We start from the raw sequence: 21,691 nt of genomic DNA, 5'->3' as shown, positions 1-21,691 counted from the left end.
TCTAGATCTGTAAATAAAGTAAGATGGGTTTACGTAATATATTTTCATGCTGATGAATAAACACCTTTAGAAGCAAGCTAGCTTCCCATAGTAATTTTAGAGAAACTTAGGACTGATCCTAACCAGATAACATACTTTTAAATACATTAAATGCTGTCTCCTACTGAGAACTTATTCACCAAACCAGGTTTGTTAGCATTTCTTCTAAACACAAGCTACTTGTATTAGACCAGACAGCCTGATATTTTAATTATTAAGAATGAAAGTGATTTGTGTTAGAGAACTTGCTATCTTATTTATCTGAAAACTGCACAGATCACATTAGGTCTATGGAAATATTAGACTTTCAAAGTATGAAAAGCAGCATATGTTAAATGTGTGTATTCAAAACACGTTATGGGGTTGTTCAAAACCCAATATGGGGTTTCATTTACATGTTACCAAACTCCCTAATGTTCCAAACCTCAGCTTTTCCCCTTGCTTGTGTTAAGGAAGAATGCCACAAAAACAGACATCTAATTACACATTTAACAGCGTAGTTATAAAAAGCAGATTTTTTTATTTCATAGAATTGTCTTAAATTAGAAAGCAACAGTACTTTCAAATAATTATACTATCTGTAACTCATGTAATACTTAAATATATGCAACAATTATTTTTAAAATTGGAGGATACTCCATGTGTCTATGCAGATGGGCAGACTAATAGTCCTTCTGATGTATTTAATTATGATCATTATTCAGTATTTTGTTGCAGTTTGTGATGTCAAAGCAGCACTGTTGTTACATTTTGTCTCACTAACAAAAAAAAGTTTTCTGTTAGATTTATAATGATTTTGAAGTCTCAACTTGTTAACCTATGTCTCACAGGGTCTCTCCTCCTAAATACGTCTCCTGCATTTAGCAACACCTGAACCCAGTTAAGGCTCTACTCCCCCTTCCCAATACATACACTGGGGGTCTTTAATGCTTCAAATTAATTTTTTTTCATTAAATAAAGTTAAGAGTCACAACTGCAGGTGCTGTACTATTGAAAGCCACTGCTGTGCCAACAGTTTCAATTTTAAACCTATTTTTCCCCATTGATGACATTAGAACTTCACCCACGGCTGTACCAGCTTATAACTTTCACTTTTAATTAAAGAAATTAAATTGGCAACATGAAACACTTTGCTTTCACATTAGCTTTGTTAATAAAAAGTGAAAGTTAAAAGCAGCATAGCTGAGGGTAAAACCCTATTCAGAGCTATGACCACAGTGAGGTGGAATGCAAGAGTACAGGTCTAAAAAAAAGATTTATTTTAAAATCATTAAAATTGAAGTAACAAATTTCTAAAAATTCAGAAAATTATCTCAACACAGTAATTCCCTCTGCTCTCCTCTCATCAGAAGTGAGTATAAGTTTCCTTTCAGAGAGTGCTTCAACCTCACAGAAAGCTGCATTATATCCACTGTACTCTCAGAAGAGGGGGAAAGGATTAAATTGGCATGACAACTGAACTCATCTCTGGCTCAAAGAGGTAACCCCTTCAAGTAATCACAGGGCGTGTGTGTAAGAAAATCTGCACTGTCAAATTTCAATGAACTCTCTCCAATAAAAAAAGCCCTTCAGCCTATAGTACTATAAAAATCACTATCGTTCATAAATACTAATTAACTGTGCAAACAACACTAAACATAATTTTCCATTTACTTATGTAATTATTCTTTTTACAGAAGAGATTTTACTCTTGTGATAGCCATATTTAACACCCCAAAACTTGACAGGCTTTTGCTACTAATACAGAACACTCAAAATAATAGACTAATAGAACGTATATATGGAAATTGATTTTCAAAATTAATATGATAATAAAATAAACATGCATTTAGCCAGTTTAAGCAGATGAATTAACACAGGAATTTTAACATGATCCACTTTATTACAGATTATATCACAGAAGTAGTATTCATGGATTTTCTGAAAACAAGGACAACCGCAAGCTGTACCTCTTTATCATAGAAAACACTGCTCTTTCCAAAAAAGAGTTCAGAAATAAAACCGAACCCAAAATCATTAACTACAAACTTCTATTCCTCCTGCTGACAGAAGTATTTTCATTATTAGCCCAGAACCAGAATCTCACTCAATTTGACACACACAGCTTGCCTTTTCCAGGTTTTGGAAATAGCTACAGCATCAAGGAACGCACCTTTTACTATAGCAAGACCTGTGCTTCGATTTTTTTTTTTGAGAAACTCCATACAACACACACCATGTCAAATGTAAAGATAAATTCCTCAAGTGATTTTAGTCTGGCTTTTGACCTTTCTGCAGTCTTAAGACCTTCCTTAGGTCTTCTTGCAATTTCCCATACCAGTCACCAAAGACATATTCGAAAGATCTCTGCTTCTGCACACACATGGAAACAACAGCCAGTGTGTTCTTACTGGGAAAACAAACAAGGGCAAAGAGCTGACTCTCCATAATGTTTCCTTTAAAAAGACTGCACTCTGCATAGGTGTTTATATACAAGATGGCCCCTCCTTGTGCCATTTTTATTATATCTTCGTGTATCCAGAAGATAACTCAAAAGTAATGACAATCAAGGCAGCTGCACTCTCTCCCTGTACAGCTTCTGTATTTGAGACATCGTATTATCTGGATGTTTGAAACAGGAGCTGTTCCAGCAGCAGGAGGTGACTGGATCTCACAGGTTTGGGGCCATTATGTCTTTAAACACTTCTATTTGAAAAAAAATTACTAGTAAGTAAATTAGAGAAATGCTTTGGGTCATATGTTCTAGGTTGGTATGCATACGTTGTGGAACATGATGCAGAGATCCCCGAGGTACAAGAGATTGTGCTAGGTCCTGAAACAGTATAGTCTTGTTTCCAATTTTTATATTTTTAATAAAAAAGAAACTGTAGGTTGCATTGCTACTATAGTATACCTTACGATTTTTCCTTTCCTGTCAAGTTTGTCTTCCCCCAAAACATCTCACTAGAATGTGAACATCAGTCATTATCCTTCTAAGCTTGTGGTATTAAGTTTCTATTTCTCAAGTATTTCCCAGGCATGGGACATAATATTTTGTAATATTAACTCATTTAATGAGCCACATAACACTGCTGTTTTGCTTTAAAGCTACTCTTGTAGCTTTACAATTATTTTTAACGTGGATAGTGACTTTTCTCAGAATGTCAAAAATTTAAAATATTTTTTGAAACCTAATATTTTTTTCTTCTGTCTTCCCATCTGATTTTATCTCTCATTCTCCCTAAAACATTTCCTGAAGCAAAACCAACCCCATCTGGGTGGTTAAAAATTCTGCAATCACATCCTACTGTAACAACTGGAATTATGGTTGCAGATCAATCAGAACACTAGTGTCAAGTATTTTCTTTTCCCCTCCTAAAGAAACCAACCCACTACCCAAAACAACAACAAAAACCTGCAAACCTGACACTTTCTTTGACCATCATTTACCTAACTTTCTTTCCCCTTACTGAATTCAAATGCAAAATTACCACATTGGTTTAAAGGCTTCCCAAAGACTCATGCTGACTCCCCTTTCATTTCAATCTATTCCTTCATTTTTCATCATCTTTTCAATTGATTATTTTTTAAAGTTGATTGCTTAATACCATCCACACTCCAATGCCCAAAACATTTCCTTCATTATCTTATTATTTGTCAAAACCTGGACTTTGGCTGTTAACAAGGCTCCAAAGTGTAAATAATTGAAATAGAATTTTCACTGTGCAAGTTAAACCTGTTTACGCTTTTCCATACTAGACAATAGATGAGGTACCACTAGCAGGCAATTTTGAAACTTTTCCTAAAATTACTTTGCTGAGTAACTTTAAAAACATGTTGCAAAATAACATGTCAAAACACGTACAAGATAAAAGATCACTCTGTCTGTCTAAAAGGCACATTAAGAAGCTGGAATTATAAATAAAAGAAAAAATTTCTGATTTTTAGATTTATGCATCTACAGGAAAAAAAGCAGAAACAGAAATTTCATTTTAAAATTCCAAGTTTTCTAACCTTTAAAGACACAACACTGTCAAGGTGACAAAGATGCCATGATCATGGAAATAATGTCTTTGCATAGTGGATGTTTCAGTCTCCAGAGCCCGTTTAATCTTCACCCACTTTGCAGACACAAATATCAATCAGCAGACCACAAAGAGACATGAACTGGTTACTGATCTTTATCACTATTTATCAGGGCAGCTGGGGCAAATTTTAACTGTGTCCATTTAATAACTGTGTCATTACAGTTACTGCATCCTTTCCACAAAGACTTAGATCTCCTTAGACAACTAGGCAAGTTCATAAAAGACCAGAAAAAAATAAATCCTAGGTAAAGAATTAGTACATAGGAATTCAGAATAAAGACCTCAACAGTTATTATTGTTAATGTACAGGTGGCCTTGCAGTTATTTGAGCAGCAGCCTAGATTCTAAGGAAACCATGAACAAACTATTACTTAGAATAAAAGAGTTGCAATACGACCATATTTTGCCAAACTATGTCCTACGGAAGTCTTGCAATGGGTCATCAATCCATCAGAACAGAATGGTTGAGAGCCAGCTCAATGTTCCACAAAGAAAAGACGCTATCAACGTAAGTTCAGTTCCAAATTGGCATTTACACTTAGATCACAACATTGTAAAAGCACCACCCAAAAGATTCAAAAGATCTTCAACTTCTCTTTCTAAACATTAATACTGATAAATCAGCATTGCTCTTCCATGGCTACTTTGTGGTTTGGTTTTGGTTTTTTAATGCCTTCATATATTTTTCTAGTATACCATGTATTCATGTCAAGCTGTCTCCTGTCACTTTCTGGTTATGAAGTTGATTTATGCATTCATTATTTTCATTAAGATAATTTATTTAAATCAAGTAAAGGACTCTCTTTTTTAATTTTATTTGTTTGTTGTATAATTCTTTATTTTGCTCTTACTGTAATCTACAGGAATCAAACTTGTTGATCATTTTTTTATTTCCTAAATTTTGACTTCACAGGAGTTTATATTATTCAAGATTAAAACAAACACCACCTACCACCCCCTCAAAAAAAAGATTGAATCATGAAGTAATTTAGGTTGGAAGGGACCACAGGAAGTCATCTAACCCAACCTCAGATCACCCTGCATAAGACTTTGTGCAGTCAGGAAAATGTTTTTGAACTAAGAACTACAAGCTACTGTATTTTCCTCAATGTCTATTGAAAAAACAAGCAACATAACAAACAAGCAGCAGGATACACAGAAAACATGGTTTATCAAGATGTATTCACTGAATGGAGAAAACAGGATAAAAAATAAATAAGCATTTCTTTATTTTTAAAAAATAAGCATTAAGCACGAAAACACTAAATCTGTTTTCCGCTAAACATTTAAAGAACATGTATGTTATGTGAAAATTTGTAGAATATTTAACAATATGAACAATTACGAATTAAGAGTGAAAACATAACAGATTAAAGTAGTTAAACTGAGAAACAAATTTCTGAAATAAGGAAGGGTAGGTTTTTTAAAAAAAATCTCTCAATTTGTGAACATTAATGGCACAAAACCAGGAAGCTTGGTGTTACAATTGAGCACTGAGTTGTTCTGCATAATCTCTTCAGAATACACAATAAATAATTCAATGAAAATGCAAATGCAATGAAAATTGAGATAACTAAGGGATAAACTTATTTGCCGTTTGACACAATATATATAATCAAATTTGCAGTTATAAACAGGAGATTTATCTTTACCTGTATGCTCTTGAAACAGTATTATCTTAGTTTGTTGTATTGCATGTATCAAAACTAAGTCTTTGGAAATAAAGTTACAAAGGAATATGTCCAGAAGAACTGATAGTTAACTAATAAATAACCTATAAACAAATGAACAAAACTGTTTTAAAATAAAAAAAGTCTAGAAACTGAAAAAGTAAAAAACCTCAAAAAAACTCTGTAACAATTTACTGAATTGTGTTTAAATACCAGAAATGTAGACTATGATTTTCAAATGGCACAGAAACCCTGGCATCTATTAAATTTCAAAGGCAATTGTGAAAATTATTTCACTGAGTTATTTTGAAAATGTTAGCTATTGTCTCCTATATTCCCAAGAACTCATCAAATTCAGAGCTTTATCTTGAAAATGTAGAAGCATTCCTGTCAGGTAGGTCTGAAGTCATCACAGATAAGATAGCATGACTTCATAAATTAAAGGTGCGATGTCACAACAACGGTATCTTTTCATTGTGAAAAACAAAATGTGTTTATGAAACAAATTTAATGAAATTAAGTAACTGTTTGAATACTATGAATTGTTAAGTAGTTTAAAAAAAAAAAAAAAAAGAAAGGAGTAAAACAGATACCTTGGCAGCCTTTAGCAAGATTTCCCTCTCTTGTTCATCTTTCCTTTGCTTTTCTAAACGCTCTAACTGTTCAAAAAACTTTAACTGTGATCGGACATCTGTAGCTTGTTCGTACCATTCATCATCCTGTAAAATAAGAAGAATGTTTTACAAAAACATGCATTTTCATCAAGACTATTCATTTAAAGAAGACTACAGGTGTTATAGGTTAAAATCTTTCCACTGTACTAACAATAAAAAAAAAAACAAACCTTTTTTTAAGCTCAGGGGAATGAAGCCAGCCTATGGTTAATAATGCAGATAGAATCTGATTATTTAATTAATATCTAAGCAAATTTAAAAAGCAAGGATTGATTTATCAGCAGCAGGGACAGCAAAGAGTCAAAAAACCCAAACCCAACAGACTTACTGATTAAAAACCCCTAAAATGCTTAACTTAATTACTGAACAATCCTAAATATAGGGTATAAACCTGGTTATAAACTGCAATTCCTGTATTTGTACTCATGTTGCACTAGTAACAGACATGATCAAGATGCAGTATTATAAAAGTATTAAAGCTAAAATTTCAGTTGAAAATAAGCCTCTAATTACAATCAAAATAGAAGAACTTTATGACAACTAAGAGCATGCTAGTCTTCCTAGTACCCGACAAACAATAAGAATTTAGGACACAAGCCACATGGGGAACACTCAGAATGTCAGTCAGAAAAATAAGTTATCCATATTACTTCCATGACATTTATCTGCTTAATATGTGCCTTTTTGACTGCAATGCTATGAATTCAAAGGAAACTATTAACTAAGAAATAAACAGAAGACAATGAAAATGCTACAGTTCAATCACGGACAACACTGATTTTTTTTTCCAAGAATCTGTTAAGGTATTATTTTAAAAAGCATCTTTAGCTTAACATGGACTAAGCAAAGTGTTTTCTTCTCAAACACCATCCTAGGAAGAAGGAAGGAGTGATTTAACACTGCTGAAGCTGATGAAGAATACTGGAAAGAAACAAGGAGATTTTACTTTTAGTCCGATACAGTAAATATATGCATCAATTGCAAGGAAAGATGTTAAGTATAGGTAATACACAAGGCATAGCAGCCTTTTTTTTTTAAAAAAAAAAAAAAAATCCATTTTTCTATCACAGTAATGTTGATTCTAGTCATAGACCCCAAAGATAAGTTTTCTTTCAAATGCCACATATTAGTCCAACTGTGACTCAGGTTTGGGAAATAAGTGGGCAAAGATACAGTCCAAAGCTGTTTGACCAGGCTTTCACTCAAGGAAAACACAAAAAATCCCCAAACAAGCAAAAAACCAAACCAGAGCTACTCAATGTATATATACACTAAAGATATCTAAACACAGTTTAGACACACAACTATGGTTATTGCTATCTTGCTTTTACATCAGTCTAACAACTATTAGCATCTTTCTTTTATCAAAAAAAGGTATTTTATATTTATCAGTAAAAGTCTGATTTATTTGAATTTCAGACTGATTTGTAGATTCTTGTTTAGATTTTTCCCCCCAGTTTAACATATAAATTGTTTCAATTTTCTTCAAGATTCACTAACAAAAGAATCAGAGCAGCATTTTGTTTTGAAATGTTCTTTTTAAAGAGAACACCATTCTTTAATTACAGTGAAGAATTTACAGCTGAATTCTTTAGTTGGTGGTTTAAATCAAATTGGTAGCTTTTGTAAAATATTAGTACTTCTCACAGCCAAGGACAGGTAAAGTTACTGTAGATTCCTATATACTGAAGCAATTTTAATTCAAGCAATAGATACCTTGGTCAAAAAAGGAGACATCAAGAATCAGCAATCTTAGTCGCAATCCATAAGCAGAAATAGCTTAACAGATGCTGCATGCTAGACACTTTAGCACAGAAGGATGAAAACATAGAATCTACACACAAATTCTGTCACAGAGGAGGAAGACAGATCTGGCAAGCAGTGTTATCATACCACCACTTTCTGTTTGCTGAGATAGACAAACCTGCAATTAAACCATACTTTGCACACAGAATGAACACGAAATACCTACCATGTGCTAAGAAAAAACCACGTCACACTGCATCGTTCTGTAACATACAGTACCTTTCTTTGCACACTTACTTTGTACGATTCCATTCGGTGCTGGGTTATCACTGTTACTTTTTCTATCACTGTTCTTAATCTGTTTTGTGTTGCATGGGAAATAAAAGTAACCACCTCAGCTGGCACATCAGTAATTCCTAGTTTTTTAGCTAAAGCAAAAAACAAAACAAAACAGAATTAGCTTACCCCTCACAAAAAAACCCCCCGAACTCTAAAGAACATAGTCATAACTTCATTTTCCTGAACAGAAAAAAACATGACTGTGTATTTATGTAGCTTTGGTGATACATTCATGACCCCTTAAAAAGAGGTGTGACTACACTTTAAAGTTTGAAAGAGAAATCAGAGTGCTTTTTTTTACCACTTAGAAAGCATTTCAGAACTTTACTGAAGTTTGTCCTAATATATTAAAACAAAGTATAACAAAGTATGAGATAATTTGAGTTTGCAGTTGTTCTACACAAGAAAAAGCAATTCCTTTATTTTCAGAAGCATTAGTGCAGATTAATTTCAGTGTCAATGAGATGAGGCTGCAGCCCAAAGCATACTGTTGCATACTTTAGCCTACACTATTGGCATATTACTGACAATAACTTTCTAGGAAAAAAAAAAAATCTATGAATTAAATATGAAGAAATAAAGTCATATTAACAACAGTTATTTAAAAACACCAGTTGTCCCCCAAACACTTCTAAAAGACATATTTGTAGTTATTTGGACATTTGATACTTTCTGCTGAGTTTATACAAAAAGCAAACACTCTACAGTCTATTAAAACACCTAAGCTACAGAAACAAGAATATGGGTAACCCTTAAGAATTCCTACATTCATCAAAATAGTTACTAACTATTGGATATAAATTTGTAAATATAAAAATATACATGCTAATCTAAGCTATAGTCCTACAAAGACATATATAAGAGTAGTCCCAGTGGGACAGTTTTCTGGATAGGAAACTCGCTAGATATAGACATAGAAACTCACATATATATATTTTATATATTAAAAAATCAGTAGTTGCATTTTGTATGGATTATTGGATCTGACCCACCATAAAAAAGAAAATACTCTGATTACATGATTCAGTTTTCCATTGAGTGAACACAAGACTTAAAAAATGTTTGTGAATATGTTTGTCTGCGATACATTAATGGGTGTGCAAAACACTGCAGGAAATTTGTTTGAGAATATTTTGGAAAGTATTTCCTAAACGGCTCATTGACAAAAGCAATCTTTGTTTGCGGAAGGGGTGCCCGAGCAAATACAAACCTGAGAGGCTTAGGAACGACTGTTTTTGTGAAGCATTCCTATCTTTTCCTGGCCAAATCAAGAGCAAGAAACCATCACACGTCTAAAAAATGAAGCCGAGCAATTGAGCAGTGGTCTTACGGGATGTGCACTTGTGTTACTCCAGCGGTGTGATCTGAGGCGAACTGGCAGCGCTCAGCATCACCCTGGGCTCCTGTCAGGGCCGCGCTGGGGCCGCTCCATCACGGCGCGGGCGGCCCGGCCGCCACCACCGCCGGCAGGGGGCGCTGCGGCCGCCCCGCCCCGCCCCGCCCCACAGCGCGGCCGGCAGCGGGCAGCGCCCGCCATGACAGCGGGGCCCGGCTCCTCCTCAGGTTTTGATCTGCGGGGGCTGATTAAACCCGTGTTTTATTACATCACTACCGTACATCATTCCCACACTTCGCAGAGCTCAATTCTCTGTCATGTATTTCTGGTATTAGTTTTTTTAATAATGCTTTGAAGTCGCTATCTCAAACTAACTGAAGCCATCACTGACTCCATATTGTACAGGTTACCTTAAGGATTTTAGCACCATATAAATATATATATGCTTTTTAACCGATTCTTGCTCTACCGCTAAAAAAAATTAAATCTTTCTTGGTGCCCAATTTGTCCTCTGTAATAGAGATGGAACTCGGCTGAAGTTGCTGAAAGCTGAACATATAATGGAAAGCAGACATAGGCATTAAGATCCCAATGCTGCAACTGTTACTCATGCAAATGAAGGCCTTGAAGTCAGTAGGACTGTTCATATTGGTAGGAGCTATTTGTGCAAGTCAGACTCGCAATATCAAGACCTACTTGAGTATGCACCATTTTATTATGCAAACATATGTAAGCAAAGCTATCAATCAAAAAGCCTAGTCTGAAAGATAAAATGCAAGTAAGAAGGGAAATTTAATTAACTATAGTATCCAGAAAAGAGGTTTGAGATGGAAAATTCTGCCAAGTATTCTAGGTAAGGGTATGAACGAATAATTGTTAAAATAATAATTCTTCAAATTTCAGCAGTGTAATTACAGATACCCAGCTTCCCTGAACACACACAATCCTTTCATAGTAAAGAACTATCATCATCTTTTTTTTTCCACAGTGAAGGTTTTCCTAATTTTAAAGACTTTTGTTCTGAGTAAATTCAACCATTATATGGCTTGTTTTGCCTCTTCAACTCTTCATAAATTGATCCATAATCAAAGGACCATTCCCTGAGATGCCCAGTTCCTAAAGATTCCTGTCCTACATCTTCTTCATCAGCCTCTGCAATATCCCAGTAACTTTCTACTCCTGAAATCCCTCAATACAATATTCTCAAGTCCAGAAAACTACCTGGAGGCCAGTTATAAATGGAGTCCCTCAGGAGTCTGTCCTGGGACTTAGCCTTTTTACTATCTGCCTCAGTGACCTGGAGGAGGAGACACAAAGCAGCCTCATCACGTTTGCAGATGGCACCACACTGAGTGGTGCAAAGGGAAGGGCTGCCAGTCAGAAGGAGCTGATGAGCAAGCCAACAGGAAATTAATGAAATTCAAGAAGGACAAATGCAAAGTATTGCACCTGGGATGGACTAACTGCAACAATACAGGCTGGGAACTACCTACCAGAGTAGCAGAACTGATGGAAAGCACATGAGTGTCATGGTCAGTAGGCTACCTGGGATTCAGCAGTGCCTCCCAGCAACAGTGAAGACTAACAGCATAGTGGGTTGCATAAACAGCAAAATGGTAGATCAACAGTAACCAATACATCAAGGGAAGCGATTACTCCTTTTCACTCAGTCCACCTCTAGAGTACTGCAGCCACTTTTGGGTTGCCCCGTACAAGACCTGAAAAAACTCAAATCCACGGAAAAGTCACCAAAGATGGTTATGGGGTTGAAGCATATGACCTCTATGAGAAGAACCTGAGGCTTCTTTATCCTGGAGAAGAGAAGGCTTAGGGGAGAGGTTATTGAGAAGATGGAGCCAGACTCTTTACTGACGATGCCTGGAAGAATGAGAAATAAATTCATAAATGGAAACAGCAAAGGTTCTGACTGGATATAGGGAAGAATTCTTCATTATGCAGATAATTAAGCACTGGAACACTTTGCACAAAAAAGTTGTAGACTCTTCCACCTTCCAGGTTTTCAAGACTCAGCCAGACAATGCCCTAAGCAACCTTGTCTGAATTTTAATGTTGACCCACCCAGCTTTGAGCAAGAGGTTGGACTAGATGACCACTCAAGTTCTCTTCCAACCTGAGTGATTCTATGGTCCCTGTCCTTCTACATAGCTCCAACTTCGTCCCATATTCCTTATTATTGCATAATACTAAGACCACCCCCAGGCATGTCTCACAGTCCATATTTGTCCAGCTGGCTAGCTGGGCACAGTCAACTCACCCTGAGGATAACCTGGTCAGTCTGTACAAGAGTGCTGACTGGCAGCCAACTAGACAGAAGAGCAAGAAAAAGGAAAAAATGGGTGATTTCACCCTCAACTGGGACACATAGAGGGGCTATCTAGCTGCTGATTTATCAACAGATTCAAAAGTTACTGAAGAGAGAGAGAAGGAAGGCAAATAGGCTGGTCAATCACTTAAGGCTAACTTTCTTTGGAAAACAGGCTAAGTAAGAAAGAACACAAAACTAATTTCCCCAAAAAATGAATTAACATCAAGAAACCAGACTACAAAAAGATAAATTTTTAAAAAGTCAACTTGTCATGCACAACATTCAGCATGTGTGGAAGCATCATCATATCTTCCCTGTTTAAAATTACATTAGTCAAAATCATGTTAGCATAGGATGTCAGAAGCAGGGTGCATTCCAAAGCTGTATTCTACGTGAAGACTTGGCACACTACTTAAATACTTGGGTTGTACTTGGGGCAAGGATGGGAAAATTACCCATGTGCTCCTGAAACAATCTCATCTACACTTGGAAAGGCTGGCCTAGCTATACTTTATGTCATAAAGAGTCATGCATATTGCTTCATTGATCCACTGACCTAGGAACAGTTCTGATACCGTTGTTTAGAGATTGTCTTCTTTTGCTTTCTGCTACTCAGAGAAAATGCCAAGTAGAAACTGAATCTATGCAAAGGGCTGGAAACTGTTAATTTTCATTTATTTCTATATTAGAGTCTTAGTATTTTTTTCTTCTCTGCTACATCTCCCTCCTGAGTTTCATCCACTCTCATTTATAAAAAGTGTACTGGAATTCTCTCTGCCATCAAAGGAAAATAATGCTGATCTCTAAATAGGAAATTCCTGAGATATTCTTCTAGTCAGCATAATTACTTTTCCCAGTTTTAATACAGAAAGGCTTCTCTTCCCTTTGCAAGATTCCCTAGACTGATGATGATGTGGGAAAAGAAATATAATTAATAGTTTTAAGAAATGTGTATATACACACATATATATATTATAATACTATAAATACTAAATTGTATCACAAACCTCAATATATTATTCAGCTTTCTAATCAAGTCACTGGACAGTGGCTTCATCTACAGATATTTAGGTCCTATCATTCTGGATTCTGGTCTTAATTGTGCCATCTGATCATTGTCATAATATATACACTTACATACATACATAAACACAAAACTCAAAGAGAAAATTAAGATTAAACAAAAAAATTAAGTCATTTCTATCAACAGACTGATATCATCTGTCTTTTGTTAAAAGTTGAACTTGTTTTAAGAGATCTTCTTAATGTGCTTTAAGTTTGATAATGTGGCCATCTTAACTTGTAGTTTTGTGACTGAAATTCTGCATTTAAAGCAGTAAGAAGCCACACACTTAAAAGTAAAAACAAAGGAAATCTGTAATTTGAAAAAAAGTTGATTTAAAATAATGTATTTTTTAAATGTAGACGTTTTTGATAACAAGTATATGCTTCAAGTTTTTAAAATGACTTTAGCAATGTAATTCTGAACTTTTCCTAGAGCTATGATAAAAACATCATCAAGGATAACAACAAAAATGGAGCTGAGGCAAAACAGTGCTCCAAGCTATAATTTTAACCAATCTCTCTACTTGAATTTGAGTTTTTATATTTTTGAAGACATAAATAAGGTCATGTACTTCATTCAAGTGTTCTTGCCAGACCTCTTACTACACCAGAACTATACAAGACCATCAAGAATTGATGACCGATTGCACGAACACTTCAATTCTTTATGGCAGGACTCAGTCTCAACATATCCTCAGAGGCATCAAACACTACTAAAGCAGTCAGCTGAGTCACACTATCGTATATGAAAACTATGAGGGATCACAAATTAATACCCCCAAAGTAAGCAAATTTCTAATCTGCCAAGCACTTACAGAACAGCACAATAAAGCCTGCCTACATATTCATTTTAATTACATGTTTGGAAGCTTTAATAGCAAACCATGGTTCAATCAGCATTTAATAAAGATATACTATATACAAGACAGCACGCAAAGGAAGTATAAGTGTTCGAATATTTTTGTTACAAATAAACTATATTCTATTTAAAAGTTTGAGATATTGCAATAGAGTTTCTATAAAGCTAGAACTTGCATGTAAGTTTCAAAAACCTTGAGGGAAAAAACGTTCAGCAATATTATTCTGATATTGGCATATGTGTCACTAGCACAAGATTGTTTTTTACAAACATAAAAGCACCTAAACCTTGTCATTGAAAACTTTCAGGTCCCAAGAAGTGAAAATTCTGAAGAGTGCTATCATCTGCTTAGCTATCTGAAAGATACTGGCTTTGCTGCACTTTAAAAGTTTAATTATATTTTATTGATCAAACAAACTGAAATAAATCCTAAGAAGAATACTGCCCTATTTGAGAAGCAGAAGAAAAATACTATCTTTGCAGATAGGCTTTCAAAGAATCAAAAAGTTACTTTAATAATTTATACTTTAAGAGGACTGACAGGATTGAGATCAAAGATAAAAAAAATTATTTGTAAAACATCAGGTCTGACTCTGATTATTGATGTGATAAATTATTGAGTGCCTGTATAAAATCTCTTTACGTTTACACTTAAAACAGAAAAACCTTGAAGAACTGGTTTTAAACAGTTAAACAGCATGTATTTAGGGCTTGAATTTGTCTTGTCCTTCAACAGAAACATTGGGAGAGTGCATAATTAGTCTGTTTGCTCTAATCACAGGTCAGCCAGAACCGCAGAAAGCACTCTCTGCTATCATCTTAAAATCAGGAGCAACTTCTTAAACTCTAAATTCTGTGCATGAAATATTGGCCCAAGATGCAACTGGAACCAGACTTCTTAGGTCCAGACTGCTGCTGCTGTTACAGCTGGCTTGCATACTACAAGATGGAAACAATCACAAAAGTCCATCCCCCTTGAATCTAGGACATTATTTGTTTTAACTTTTATTTGACCTCATTCAACAGCATCAGATCTAGAATAATACAACAAACATGTACCTGGTCATATCTACCTACCTACCTCATCCCCACAGCACAGTAAGTACTAGGCTGTGCCTTGGATTGCATCTACAATTTTAGGCTCAAGACCCCTTCCTCTTTTATTCCAACAGAACCACCACAGTTTTACATGCCTCAGTCCCTCTGCAATCCTTCCCATCAGGAAAAGCAAGGTATTGGAAAAACTACCACTTGAATTTCTGCAGCCTTCCCAACTGCAGTTATTTAATTCCATTTCAATATCATAAGGGAAACTGATGTTTTTATAGTCCTGCTGTAGGTGTCAGCCATGACACACTTAAAACACCTTAATCTCTGTAAAATTACATGTAATTAAATACAACATGATCAGTTAAGTAGTTACAGTTCAAGACTTATGGTATACAGGAACTTCTGGAGACTAACAGCTGCAAAAATTGGGGAAAAAGGGAGAGCAGTTCATCTTCTAAAACTAGACAACCAGTATTTGTATGTCCTAAGACACACCATGTGTGGTCTCTACAGAAAGTGGCTCATGAAATCAACAGAAAGCAATAGATGCTTTGTTTAATCCTATTATATTAATAATTCTAAACTGAGCAACAGCATTTAACTATCAGGCTGACTAAACACAAAGGGGAAACAACTCTAACGTACTAAGGGCCCGTGGCAGCCTGAGGAGCCATAAATGGCCATTATTGAACTTACTTGCCCCACCCAGTCAGGTGAGACTTAAGAACAGGGTACATGTCCCATATAGCAGTGTCCTCAGCCTACAAAGTAATTCATCAATACTGCATTCATATTGCTATCAAAGGGGAAAACCAATCTTGAATATTAAAATAGAGATTGGGGGATGGAACACAATAAAGGAAAAACCTGAAAAGGTTGTTTGGGTACAAAATACCCTGGGGTTGTGTTGCAGGGGCTACCAGAACCCCAGACAGACTTTAAGTATTAAAAACCGAAGGGAAAGCTTGTTAAACAGAGTGATAGTGCAAACAACAAATCACTAGGTTCTGATGATTAGGATTAGAGATTCCTAGGGGTATAAGATAACCTGGTGATCCCAGGCAAAAGAAACAGTATGATAATTTTAGCTGTAATTTTCTGTTTTCAGTCCTTTAAATAAAAGCTACACTTTAAGTCTTACTAACTAAATGCATAAATAATTTAATAAATGTTGACTTGCTGTACTGTTAAGACTGTTTGGTGCTGGAAGAGAGGATGAAGAAAAGAGAAACTGAAAAACTTTAGTTGCTACCTTCTCAAAAACAGCCAGTCCAAATGAAGTCGTCCGAGCAGGCGCCTCTGAAGAACCTATAACCTGGAGAGTGTTTAGGAAAGCCACAGGCTAGGGAGTGTTTCCTGCCAAACCAGAGAGAATCAGTGCCAAGTGCTTTGAGATTTGGTAAATGATTCCCTCTAGCAGGTACAAACCAGCACCCCTCTGTGAGAGGCAGATGGCCAAGATATATTCCAGAGCTCCAAACCAGCCCTGAACTGGAATGGGAAAGATTTTGTAAACCAGTATCTGATACTGTTCAACAGTGTACTTCCAGTTTATATGTAATAAACTGACTTTGTTAAAAAGAATGACTTTTTATCACCATGTAAGTGTTATTTACAAAGTAACAGAAGACCCTGCATTAATTACTTCAGGACGCTTGTTTGTAAAAGAACATTCCACCACTCACAGGATAAAAATTATCTCATGAGCCAGCTTCTGGATAAAAGTGGACAGTTTTCTTGAGAACTCAAGACTTGCTGGGTGTAGTATTTGTTCTATACTTCTTCAAAACTACCCACCTTGAGATGATTCCCCAGAAATCATCTCGATTTGTGAAATGGGGAACTGGCGAAACATCAGTTACTTTTTAAAAATAAATTAATAAATCCCAAATTTACGGATTAAAATCCTCAAAATACATAGACATTTTCAGTATAAGACACAGCAGAAAAAAGATAACCAGCCATACAATTGTAATGTAACCTAAAGGAATAAAAATTCTAAATAAATGTTACACAAATTTTAATACTCTCTTTTCCTCCTGCTCCCTCCAAAGTAAATGCCCACCAAATTATTTTAGCAAAGTAAGATTCAGCTAAGACTCTAAATGTCTGTAGTGTGAATGCACTGGCACAAAACCACTCATAAAGCTTGTTTCAGGTACTACAGTGGATTTAACTTATCCAGTACAAACTGTACTAAAATAAACAGTTATGTATTTATATAATTGTATAAAAAGTTAAGAAAAGCTATACTGGGTAATATAATCCAGCCTCCTTTCTCTAACAGCAGTAGCGGGAGATACTGCTAGAAGACTATTAAAAAAAAAACCTGTGCAGTGACAACTGTGCGATAATATACAGCCTAGGACCATCCTAAATCAGAGGATCTTATCTTTCTCTCTGTTAGGTCAGAATGGAATTTTTTTCACCATTAATTTTTCAAGTATTTTTTTTTGAACCTGTTCCATGACTTAACTACTCACCTGGCAAAAAAACCAGCCCTTTTTACTTGTTTTGAACTTTTACCTTCCAGTTTAATTTGATATCCCTAATTCTTGTAAAGGGAAAACCAGAAAAATAGCTCCATTCTAGGGGGTCATGTTGGTGTAATTATTTTAACACAACAGAGCAAGAGAAATAGTTGTATCCATGTGAAACCTAAGTGTAACCCAGGCCAAAATGTCTGATCCTATTTTCTGTGCTGATTCAAAGCTCTTATGCAAGTCGGTGGAATTTGGGGCAGGACAAAAAAATTCATCAAGTAGAAGAAGAATTCCTCAAGCATCCTACTTAACTCTACTTACATGATTAGAGTTTTTTGATGAAAGTCATAAAGAAGGACAAAAAAAAAAAAGCACCTTCACTTCTCTAAGAATTCTCAGGTGGGTAAGTCTGGGAACCCACACATAATTCATATTTTTTGGCAAAAAGAAAGAACTAATTTGAAAAAAAGTCTGACCTAAAATATATATCCAACAATTGTTTGGAAACAATCCAATTTCCAAAATTCTGTCTCTAAGCTAGGTAACAGCTGAAAGGTAGCTATTAATCATCCCTAAAGATTATTTTTATTATCCTTAGTGGTTTGTCTCTAACAGAACCAAGCCAGTCACCAAACAACATTATGCACAGGTATGTGGAGGCTTGGAAAATGGAAAGAGTTGCCACAAATCATGGAAGCATGAACCTATAAGCAGTGCATCTCAGAGAAGCGAATACTTGTTATTCAGATGGCAAGGAAGCCTTACAGCTTGATCAGAGAGGACAGAAAGAATGAAAACGCTGAAGGAACAGAAATTCTACTATTAATCTTTTCCCTATTTTTTCTGTAACTAAACTGTGTATTACCTGATTTCTTTTAGAAGAAATCAAAATCTCAATGTGCTAAGGAAACACGTTATCCTTAATTTCAATGTTTATTTCCTTTCTCTTTTAATAATTCCTCTTTAAGATAAAGTGCACTTTCATGTGTACATCCTAATAGAATAGGATGCTGACATTATTAAAAGGGAGGCACTGAATGTCAAAGAATGAGAACTACATCCAGATCCTACCCTATAATCCCAGTAACCGGTGCTGCAGTGACTGAACAGTGTGAGGAAAATGTAAAAGACAGAGGAGGGGATGAGAACTCAAACAGGTGCAGGTCTCAACAAGTCAAATGAGAATACACAGATTACAGTTCTATTTTTTTTTTTAATCTTAGTTTTCTCAAAACATAAATACAACATAATAAGCAAGTCTAAAGACACTCAGGAACATTCAAGAAAAAACACAGGAGTGACTGTAGAGAACTGGAAAATATATTCTCTATTTTTATGAATAATAGTACATGCCTCAATGCACTTCTGTGTTTGGTTACTTACTACAGAGTCAAATCAAAAGAGATTATTAGAGGGACCAGATGAAAAAGAACTAGTATGGCAATGACATCAATAAGAGTCCTTAAGAAAACAATAGAGAAGTTGTTAGTTGGGGATTTATCTTTACTTGTTTTCATGCAGGCTAGAAGAAAGTGCTTCTTGGGTTAAGCCCAAGATCAAAATATACTAAACCATTACAGGACCTCAGGCTTAAACACAAGTAGTATACAATTGTGACAGTATGCCAGGTGAGACAGAGATGGAGAACTCTTGTAGAGACTACGAACACATGTGGAGGCACAGATGTCAGCATCCTGTAACACAGTCCTCGCAGTTACAGAGAACAGTCTCAATCACATCCACACAAGGAATAAAAGGAATACCAAGTGTAAGAATTTGGCTATATTCTTCTATTCTTTTAAAGCAACTTCTGTAAACAATGCAGACATTCTGGCTTTTTTTTTTCCTAGAGAAACCATCTCTCTGACACTGTAAAAGTCTTGTTAGTGACATGCCTGAACAGGTATCACAGTTGTCCACTACAAACTGGCTGCCAGGCAGACTAGCTCAACATGAGGCCTCATCTCAAGGAGGTGAGATGGGCATGTCGGCTGGAAAGGGTATGCACAAAGAACACAGGAAATTAAAAAGGATACCAGAAGGGTAGACCAAAGATCATAACCTAAATTTCAAAATGTCACCACCTTCATCTGTGTATATCCAGGATTAGAGGAAAAGTTGTCAAGATCAGGACATTGTGCCACATTCATTAATACCAAATCCATGCATCACTTGATCATCCACACTAAAATATTTATCCACATTAGACACGGTCATTTGATTTTGTCAAAATAGCTTTAGTTTATGATAGCTGATATTGAAGTTGCACTTCTACATTATTGTGCAAGAACAGATGGTGGTACCTCATCTGGTACAACACCCAGTGTTGTAGATACTTTCTTGAAAACAAATACCTTTTTGTTACCAGTAGAATGTCTTTGTATCAGCTCAACACTTTGCAACATTTGGCTGTGACTTATTTAACGCTAGACACTGCAAAACTGGTTAAACCACAAACACTCTCCGTATTATAAGCACTGAAAAAAGCATCAAATTGCCAATGAGTTATAGTAGAATCTCGACTTTGTATGCAGTAGGCTCAGCAAAACGAAGGAGGCTAACAAATACAATTCAAACTCATGGAAGAAGGAAAGATTAAAGTGAAGTTTATGAGGTTTTTCAGTAATTTTAGAAATTAAAACATTACAACCTTAGTATGAGCAGCAGGATTGCCAAATAAACGTAATGAACAATCATTTCAACATATTTTAGAAAAGATTACCTTTTACTTTTTCCCCCTTAAACGATCCTTGAAGATGCTGCTCACTGATCAATGACTTCCTCCTCCACAAAGATGTTCCAACATGTGTTGAGAGTTGGGGACATTAGTACCACCTCTAGAGCATGGAGTTTGCCTACAGGGATAACGTAAGTCAGCTTTATTGCAATATTGAATGGTTCTCTAAGGTTTTCTTTTTATTGTTCTTATTTTACATCCAATATTTATTACCAGAAATCTCTTTATGAGATGGACTTTATAAATGAATCTGGTAGAGAATGCATCTCCACAGAATGATGATCTCAATTTTACTCTATTTTGCAGAGACCAAGAAATTTAAGCCATTCAATTCCCAGATACAAACTTATTCTGAGGCTGGGCAACGTATTTTGGTAGGCCCTGAAGGCCAGAACTGCCTTCCAGAAACAGCAAGACCTTTTAAAGAAGGCTCTTCCACTACGTTCATAAAACAGAAGCAAGGTATTATGGTGAAAACAAAACTTGAATTCTCCAAATATTTCTGAGAACAAATAGTATGGTCATGCTCTCAGTTCAATTGGAGCAAAACCTCTGAAGTGATGCCTGAAGAGACAGCTTCATTTTTTTTTTCATAAATAAATCATAATTTGAACATATCTACATTTATTTTGAGAAATTACTGCTTGATGAAATAACATCAGTTCTGGCACTTAGAGGTGATACTGCTAAAAGCATAACTCAGATTCTGTAGTGTTGCAGAACCAGTAAGATTAATAAAAAGAAAACCTTAGAAATACACAAAAAATATTGAACAGAAGCTGCCCTACCTTTCACAGAAAGGCAGACTCCAAGCTCTCAGGTGGTACTGAAGTTACCATTCCAACACATGTTGGGACATCTTGTAAAACAGGAAGTCTAATCATGGACCTATTAAAGAAAGAACAACAATACGGTTTAACATTCTGCTGAAATACTTACTGGTTATGTTTATTTGGCAACGCTGCTGCTGATACTAAGATGGGAATGTATTCCCACCTTTTTTGAAAAAGAAATAATAAATTTAAATAACATACAATTGTCTTATAATATTGTAACATTAGCAATCAAATATGTTGGAATATAAAACCAGATTCTCTATTGAACACATACAATAAACTCCAATCTCAACATAAGAAACTAAATTATCACAACTGTGGACACTGATAAGATTGGAAGCACTGTACACCTTCTACTAATGAAAAAAAACTCTTAACTTTGCACTCAGTTAAAGAACTATTCCAGATGTCAGAATGTAAATACACCTCTAGACCTGACACATCTCTGCAGGTGACAGACATAC

General features: G+C 35.5%; 1 protein-coding gene across 2 annotated transcripts in view; it reads right to left on the bottom strand.

The window, feature by feature from the left end:
- Positions 1–21,691, bottom strand: part of LOC141929954 (transcription initiation factor TFIID subunit 4-like) — a 149,885-nt gene that overhangs the window by 75,534 nt on the left and 52,660 nt on the right. For both annotated transcript variants that reach the window (XR_012625159.1, XM_074840115.1), the window contains exons 11-12: positions 8,494–8,624; positions 6,370–6,495 (exon numbers count right to left, since the gene is read on the bottom strand). Coding sequence is in view for 1 of the 2 variants with exons in the window: in XM_074840115.1 (XP_074696216.1) it covers positions 6,370–6,495; positions 8,494–8,624 (257 nt within the window). In the remaining variant the exon portion in view is untranslated. The remainder of the gene's footprint in view (positions 1–6,369; positions 6,496–8,493; positions 8,625–21,691) is intronic.

This window comes from Strix aluco, chromosome 14, assembly GCF_031877795.1.
Source record: "Strix aluco isolate bStrAlu1 chromosome 14, bStrAlu1.hap1, whole genome shotgun sequence".
NCBI lineage: Eukaryota > Metazoa > Chordata > Aves > Strigiformes > Strigidae > Strix > Strix aluco.
The sequence above is the reverse complement of the archived record's forward strand: the minus strand, read 5'-3'. Positions and strand labels throughout refer to the sequence as shown.